The sequence below is a fragment of the Halictus rubicundus genome, chromosome 2 (genome assembly GCF_050948215.1).
Source record: "Halictus rubicundus isolate RS-2024b chromosome 2, iyHalRubi1_principal, whole genome shotgun sequence".
In the NCBI taxonomy this organism is placed as follows: domain Eukaryota; kingdom Metazoa; phylum Arthropoda; class Insecta; order Hymenoptera; family Halictidae; genus Halictus; species Halictus rubicundus.
In genome coordinates, this window is record NC_135150.1 from 22,264,733 (window position 1) to 22,273,871 (window position 9,139).

Here is a 9,139-nt window from a genome sequence, read left to right on the forward strand (position 1 = left end):
TAGAAATAAAATATTTTATCATCAAAAATATTCGCACGACTTTGAGTAAAACAGACTGTTCACGGCACACCTCGATCGTAATTGACTAATTATCAATCGAACAGATTCTATCGAACAGAAATAGACGACAGTCAACCGGTTGTCAACACTTAACCATTTCTGTCGAATGATCCAGTTTTCGCCTGGATCGCGTATCAATTTTCCCTCGACAACGACGGTTCCCGGCGAATAATTACGCGAATGCTCGGGAAATTTTCGCCACCACGAGGAATCGGTCGTTGAATAATACATGTTTATATATCGGCCAATGGGATATCTGTCTTTATCGGGCATCGGTAGAGTGGAATTAAATGTCTCCGTGGTTTACGTTAATCGCGCAACATTCTAATCAGGCTTATCGGGATATCAGATGTACGATATCCACATACAATGATTGCCTCTTTTCCCGAGTCAGATAATCCATGGATTGACGCTTCCACGATCACATTACGTGAATCGATCGCTGCTGCTACCAGATATTCGCTACCTTCCCACTTGTTCCGAAAAAGAAACAAGAAGAACGCAATCCTAATCGTTCGGGGAACAAAACTAATTCTGTCCGGCGATACTATCGAAAACCGCGTACCACGGCTACTTTAAAATCGCCGGCACTCGAAATCGAATGACAATTTCATGCTTCCACTGTGTTTGATCGATCATTGTATTAAATGAACTAAATCCAAAAAAAAAGTATTGAAACACCAACATTGCCGATTTAAATTGTGATAATTTAGTGTAGACAAATAATATATGTCTGGACTCATTTTAAAGCTTGAAGTCTCTACTTTTACAAAACAGTGTTCATTGCATAGCCTGCAAATTCAAACGTCTCCAAAAATCTTTCAAAAAGTTTTCGCGAAATTGTCACAGTTCATTTCAATGTTTTTGCAGACGTTCCGATTTGTTTTTAGTGGCGTGACTTGAAACCTTTTGCGCGAAAATAGATATTGTTTGAAATATTCGTCCAGTAGTATTTCCACATGAAATTTTAGAATGCACATGTTACGAAGCGTTTTGATCAAGAAATATTATTACAGGTTTATTGTGATATCACTTTCAGGTTCAAAGCTGATTCTTAAGGTTACTCTCAGAGATTTTACTCTTAATCAAATTCACTTCTGAATACATTTTTTTTTTTCAATGTCAATCAATGAAAATATATCGAGTAAACACTGTACGTCGATTATGGTGCTTACTTTGATCAATAAGTTTAGTACGAACAAATTTGCGGTTGTTTAATGTCACTGTTAAAAATCGGACATTTCATATGCAACAGCCTAATATTAATTAGCAGTGGAGCGAACTTTGTCGCAAACGAACATCCTCAGCGCAGTAACTGCCGTCATAATTACTAGAAGAGCCGATGTACGGTTTAGCCGAACATTGTACATTGTCATAAATATTAACGAGATATTTACGCGGTATTCGATGCGCCGATAGCACGTCAAAAAGAGCAAACGGGGAGGGGAACAGGCCGGGAAAGAGGAGAAAAGTTGTACGTGCGTTTGATGTATCGGCTTCGGTGGCCGGATAGATGGATTACAATCATTCCGGTAGCTGGGGTGGTCAAATACCGTGACCATGCGTGTCTCAAACCTATCCTTGGACGTACATGTACGCACTTTCGAGTGCACACGTGGCCCCGGTGCGTGCACGTCGCACGATCCTGCCTGCATAGCCCCGGACAAGGACGCGTCTTTGACTATCCGAATATATTATTTGTAGACTGCGGTCCTTTATGCAAAATAAAAATGTTTTGCACCAATCAACAAGGTACCGTAACCGAGGAAAAAATGTTTTCTCCCTATAATAAATTTAATAAGTTGACGATAATGTCTCGATACTCTCAAATTCCTTTTATCTTTCAACTGTGTTCTCATTTCTGTCATAAACGCTTAAAATCCGCAATCTAATTGTTAGGTACACGAACAGAAAAATAGAGAAAATTTTGTTCAAAGCATTTTCGTGGCCCCTCATGGGATATACCCCGCGGTAGTGGGGATAATGACGCGACGTTTATCATTCAGGCCTTGGCGACATATACAGAGAAATCACTGTATATCCCTCTCCCACTTTTCACGTAACAAGTGGATTCCGCGATAGAAGAAATTCGGTTCGTGTGAAGTGATTCGATCATCGACGCCATTTTTTGTTATACCTTCAGCAGAACTGAAGTGCTGCTGGGAAAGCCGTGCAGCATCGATCGGAATTTTGGAACAGCACAAATGTGTTTCGATTATCTCGACGTTCACGAAGCTCGTTAGGTAGACCGTGTCGATTAGAAGACACACTCGGCCGATATATACAGTGTCCTTTAAGCGTTCTACTCTATGTACCGTTCGACGCCGCGAGATTAAACGAACCCCCTTAATTAACGAATACGCAAGCCCCGGAGGTCTTGAAAGTATAATTGGATTTTATTTCTATATAATTTTTATTACTCTCAATTAAGGTACCGACGGCAACACGTACATTTTACCCGCACTGTTCGCTTTGGCTCCTTATAAGTCGAAACGGAATTCGGCAGTCGGCAAACGAATGATACTTTTGCTTGCTAATTATCAAATATGTCGATGATGCCGACCGTCTAGTGAATTCCTAAAATCTCGCATCTTTATGCTGGGTGAGTCGCCTAAATCTAAAATGCTTAATGCTAAACGTTCGATGCTTAAAATGTCTTCGTTGTATCTAACGACGATGATAGGAAAATGTGAGAGGAAAAAATGTTTGGTTTAAAGAAGTAATTATTGAGACGCAGAAGATCTTTTATACCAAGGTTATATTTCCCGAAGATTCAATTACAAACAATAAAAGTTTTATTACGATAGCTTCGATTAATAAGTCTCTATTTAATTCCACTGTTAGTAATCGGTCTATTAGAATATGAATTTTTATGTGCAGAGTGATAAGTCCGAAGAATTTAAATTAAAAATCTATTTGTACTGTCACTGGGATTCAATGGTTATTATGAGAGTGCGGGTTCTATGCATTTATGTCATTAAGAAGAGAATTTAGAAAGACTATTGTATTATTTCCAACTCAAAATATTTAAAACAAGTAAAAACATTTATTCGGAAAGACGGTTGTATTATTCAATTGCAAATTTTATTTTACTTAAAAATCCGCAGTCTATTATTACCGATATTTAAAAAAAAAACAATGAAATTCTTCTTTTCTCTTTACTGTTCGAAACAACCAACGAAAGAAATAGACTTCTCTCTGTGAACTTTAAATAGTCGATGAGATGCATAGTTTGATTGTTCTTCAACGTAATTGAACAGAAGGGGATAATAAATGAATATGCTTCTCCACAATCAGCGAAACGTTTCGCCTTTATTTTAATTTTTATTTGTAATTATATTGATCCCCTTCTTTTTCTTTCTTATGGTTTTATCTCTTGTATTTTAAACATTCTTGCCGAACATATAACGAAGATAATTGTTGCCCAGAAAATTCGTAACGCGTAGATGCAGCTCATAATAGCGCGAGCAACAGTATAACGTTCGCACACCGGGGTGCGCTGTCAATTATTCATTTTCACCTTCCTGGTAACGGTTAAGGGAGAAATTGTAATCTATTTACACAGGAAAACTAGACCCACAGTATGATATAGTATATGTATTGCCTTCCCTGGATCTTCCCCTCCATTTTTAGCAGCGGAAGTCAAACGCCTGTTACACCGTAGCTGAATTGTAGGAGGGAAAGGGCCGAGTCGAACGATCGGTAAACACTGTGTACAATACCGCTAAATCCGGCCGGTATCCTGTCGCGATTGTTAAGGAAAAATCGCCGCTATTTGTCCGCGATCTTCGCAAGAAACGGACGTTCTAAAGGAGAAAATCTTCTTCGCAGAACCGAATAACATTAGGGGAGGTTCTCCGAGCATCAGGCAGCTAAGATTTTTCAAAAATATATCAAATTATCACATGCCTTCTAGACATTTTCTTTGCATTCAACTGCAATTAAGAATCTTGAATATCCTACTAAACGAACAAAATAGTCAGAAGAACAACATTTATTGTATATCAATTTTCTTCAGTCTTCTTTTACGATTTTAAGCAATTTTCAGTTTGCATAAAGACCCGCTGTCTGATTATAAGTAAACAGCAGATTTTATGAATTTTTAATTTTTATGTTTTTTAAAACAAAAGAAATCTAGCAATAGTTAATTTTATTTGTCACCTCTGAAAATTATTGAGAGAAGAAATAAATTTTAATTTATTTCTTATTTCTCACAATTATGCATCCAATTTTTGTATTGTATGAATCGTCATAAGTATATCTAGCTATTCAAACATTGAAAAATATATGCTCAAGCTTATGAGCCCATTTTTTGGAAAATTCAATTGAATTTTTATTATTCCTCTATGAACAAACTGTACGTTCGGTTTCTTCAGGAGCAACAACTGATAGAATGATTTACTTTCGAATAATTTTTTAAGCCTGTGCTCGATTTAGTATTTTCGTTTCCCTAATTTTATTGGACTCGTTAGCTCGATTGGATTCTCTGCTCTTATTTATGTTTTCTTCGTGTTTTCCACAGGATGATAAATCTTTTCGTTATGTTTCAATTATTTAATAAAGTGCCAGTGACCTGTGCTGTCTCCGTTAGACGACTTTCCCCTACAGAATAGACTTTAACTCGTACAATTGTAAGAATCGCACGAGTTTTTTTTTCAAATGCGAACGTATACGAAATTTAGATAGACATCTAAGAAGATATACCGCCTCCAGCTGGTTTCATTTCCTATTGTAATTAATGCAATCTTACAAATTGAGGTAGTCGTATATGCGATATAGTCATGCAAAGGAACTCATAACACATGTTAATTATCCAGTATTTTAATTTTACAATTTCTGAAAAAATTATAAATTATATTTAATCATATCGTACCTGATGATCCCAGATATGTTATTAAAGAACGTTACAGAAATCTTGCTCTCTAATTTCCAAAAAAAATTCTATTTGGTCTCATATGCTTCGTTTTGGAAAATATTTGTTATCAGTATATGAAGAAATAACTATAGACAGCATAAATAAGTGGCGTATTCAAGATATTAATTTACCAGCAATAATTTTTTTTTAATTATTAATGCTATTTGAATCTCAGATTATTTCGCAATTTAGGAAGAAATACAACACTTCTGGTAAATTTTTGTATTTCATAGGTACTCTTCAAACTAAACCTATTACTTTTGAACCTATTTTCTCATTGACACTAATTGTACTGTTTGAACATTTTTGGAAAGAAACTCCGTCGTTTGACCTGGAAACCATTAAAAATATTTACAATTCTTTCGATTCTTACACTTTTCGGTAGGAAAATGGTGGCGACGTCCCTAGACTCGACGCGATTGGATCGAAGGGATTATTCAAGGAGACACAGGAACAATGTACAGGTGATAAATGAAAATCAGAAATTGCCGACGATCAAAAGATCGACTGGTCAATGGAGATGCGGTCTTATTGCACTGAATGCCAGAACGTGAACGTGGTCGCAGGCACAGGAAGAAGGCAGGGGCACATCCGTATCGTGGTCAGAACCCGTGACCCCCCGTACGTACACGTGTAAAGGTACGTATAGCCCGTCCACGCAACACGTACGATCCGCGATTTTACCAAGGATTATCTCTCCCAACCCTCTCTTTACCAACGCTCCGGTTACCTCTCGGACATTTTCGAACCTCGCGTGTGTGTACACCTGTGTGTGCATGCACATATGCTCCCGACTTTTTACGTCGACGCACTTTCCCTTAACCCCCTGCGCTCTCGATTATATCATTCCTTTTTTTTTTATCGCTGGCGTGTTCCTTGCAGGTTGTTCGCTTTGTTTAACACTCTCGCCGACGCTATTTGTTTCAGTAATGCCATTAGGTTGTCGCATGTGAAATATCCGATTTTCAACTTTTTTTCTCAGTGAAACTTATTCGATCAACGCGGACATTATATTCAATTCTGTCCACGAATTACAAGTTTCTTCGTTTCATCACCGACGGTGGAAATTGAATTTTTTGGTCGTTCGCGTTCATCATTTACAAGACTGACATCTCTATTTTTGGGTTCCCTCTAGCATCGAAACTTCACACAACGCTATCGCCAATATGTTCCCTAATGCAAGAAGAATACGTAACAATTCACATTGATTAACAGAGGTCAACTTTGTACCTTAAAATGGTGTACTTGTACATCTGATAAACCCTAAAAGGCTCATTCTAAAATCAGACATTTCATATGCAACATTATCCGTAGTTTATATTCAATGAGTATAATGAAAACAGTCTTTTTAATTTTCTAAACGTGACACTATATCATTGTGCATACATAATGAACACACTTAGTGGACGTGGTAAATACATGTACAGTTTGAAACGCGTTAAAGGTTGGATAGATGGCCTTCGGAAAGGAAGATATGGTCGCGTCCTAAAAACTCGCGTAGAAATTTCCTTTTAATTTGAACGCATGTTAAAGTGCAATTAATTTTTTCTATGGTGTTTTGTCTTATCAAATTCTTCTTTATTTACTGAATTTCGAAGCTTCTTTTAGCAAATGTGTTTCTGTGATCTCGAAAATCAATTCTGAAGTGCCTTGCATGAAAGGCAACGCTTAAAAGGTAAAATGCAACGCTTTCAAAAGGTCTAACAAATCTCCCCTTATTTATAACTAAAGTATTTTATCGTTCGTGTGACGAAATTGTTGTCCAGGAAATACAAGGTTCCCGTGTGTTAAATATAAATTTTTCAAATTTTTCAATAATTAGCATATCAATATTTCCTATGGCATCTGCTGTGAATCTCAACTATCTATTAAAACAATAAATGCAGTTGTTTCATTGGCATATATACTAGAATTTAAAGCAATCGTGGCTATAGAGCAGAATGTGAAATGAAATCCTATAATATAGAAATGTAAAGGGTAAAAATAATTATGCATTAATTACGCATTAATGTATAAATTACTGACAAAGATCATTTATAATTAAAACCGTAAATAATTCCAATAGTATTTTTACTATTAATTAAGTAGTATAAAAATCAAAACAAGTTCCTCTAATTACACGTACAAATGCATCGCTTTCCCCACAACTCCAAATCATAATTAATGATAATAATAATTTCTCGTTTATAGTTTCTCGAGTTTCGTTTATCCCAATAACTGAATGAGACTGTACCAACATAAAAAGTATAATCAGAATCAATTGAAAACGATGCAGATGTGGTCCTCAGACCCGCGAAAAACAAAAGAAAATTCAATTCAGCGAACCACATTTCGCGGACCCGATTTACCCATAACTCATCTCATACGACGCTCGCTTTTTCCTCGAACCGCCGATTATTTAACTCTTTGAGCATTCCACGACACGCCTGAAAGTGGCAAATTGATATCGAGGAATTAACTCGGCGACGAGCTGAAAGTGCTCAAGAGGGGTGAAATTGGAGGGGTAGCAAATTGGCTGTGTAACGTTAGGGGTTGTCCTTCGACGACACTATTCACGGTTATGAACGTTTGCACAGAAATTCCCACGACTCGAAAAAAAAAAATGAAAGAAAAGAAACAAATCTCTCTCTCTCTCTCTCTCTCTCGAACGATCATTAAAACCAATTAAAAGAAAACAGTAATATCATTTACCTGTACTTGATCCGTTTTCGTGTTAGCAGCCATCCATGCCTCTACAAACGTGTCCATAGCGCTCTGAAAATCCATTCCACCGTGGAGCGTTTCTTAATAATTGTCCCGGGACTCGTAAGTCGCCGCCATTTTCAGCATCACACTATAATCACCGATATTGCTCGAACCGATTCTCACCGATTTTTGATTTATCTGTTCCTACGTGTCATTGATCGCCCGTGCAACGTTTCTTCGACTACACTTCCTTCAAAACCGCGGGCGGTACACAGTCGTACGCGTCGTCAACATTATCCCCCTCCCCCCCCCCAACCCTTATCTCGTGACACGGATCGACTTGCTAAAAAAAAATCATGCAGAACATGCACTTCCGACAATTCTCATATTCTCATAGTCTCGTGAAAAATCTGGACGTTACCGTTCCGGGTCATTCGAACGCGCGAGTAATCGGGAGAGCGTATCATTGACTGTTAAAATCGATTAGATCGCCGGGATCAATAAGTCGACAGCGCACACTTACTAGAAAGAACGGCTTTGCACGCACGTGTCTCGGGAGCGATGGTGATCTCGGAGAAGAGTCCTCTCCGACGCAGCTCGAGTTCCCACTGAACATACGACCGACCGTACCAAACAAAATATACCCAAATCGACTCGTTTGAATATTAACGATCGTGAAACACACTGTAAACTGTTTGAAAATCGGTAGAGCCACCGGTAGCACGCGGCCGGCTAACAAGTGGTTGGAATTTTTCTACATGATCCTCGCGCGTCCGTAGGCATGGTCCACAAACTGTCAATCTCTCAGCATCGATCGAGGAGCACTGTCCAACATTCGGCATCAACGTTCGGTCTCATGTCAGTCTCTCAGTATAATCCACGGGGGAACGGATGATCGGGTTGGGGCCCCGGTCAGGCTAGCCTCGGTTCGAGGTGTCTCTCGATGCTGATAGATCAGACCGGAGACATGGTACACGTTGCCTGGTATGTGGAGCACGGGTCGCGAGGACGACACGTTCGCATGGGACGGCGTTCGAGCCGCGACTGTGCACGCCGAGACGTCGCGGCGCTGGTTCTGCCCCTGCGACGCCCTACCCGCCGACCTACCCGCGGCACCCGCCGTCCTACCCGCCACGTCGGTGTCACCCCACCACCTCGCCGGCCTCCATCGCCCACAGGAAGACTATCCTGGTCCTCACTCGGATGGTTCACCCTCAAACCCTTCAGAACTGCCTCCGTCATCCGTGCAGCTTCCCTTTCCCTCGATCCTCCTCCTCCTCCTCCTCCTCCTACTCCGAGAACAGAGATGCAGAAGTCCCCTCTTCTCATCTCTATCTCCCCCGCCCTCTTTGATCGTCTCTTCCTCTCCTCCACGTCTCTCTTTCTTACTCATCCACCTGGTCCTTTGCCGGTACACCCAATCCGCCGGTGCTTCGACTATTTTCTCTCCTGTGTTTTCCTTCGAATTTCCCCCTGTTG

The 9,139-nt window shown here is 39.5% G+C and overlaps 1 protein-coding gene across 2 annotated transcripts in view; it reads right to left on the reverse strand.

Annotated features, from left to right (window-relative positions):
• The window catches only part of Dve (SATB1_N and homeodomain domain-containing protein dve), an 88,328-nt gene extending 79,456 nt beyond the window's left edge, over positions 1-8,872 (reverse strand). Inside the window, exons 1-2 of one of the 2 annotated variants that reach the window (XM_076806004.1) lie at positions 8,184-8,872; positions 7,667-7,808 (exon numbers count right to left, since the gene is read on the reverse strand). In XM_076806004.1, the coding sequence (XP_076662119.1) occupies positions 7,667-7,741 (75 nt within the window). In that variant the 5' untranslated portion in view covers positions 7,742-7,808; positions 8,184-8,872. Of the gene's footprint in view, positions 1-7,666; positions 7,963-8,183 lie in introns of those variants that run through there. The other variant, XM_076806003.1, reaches the window with a different exon arrangement.
• Between the last annotated feature and the right edge of the window lie 267 nt (positions 8,873-9,139).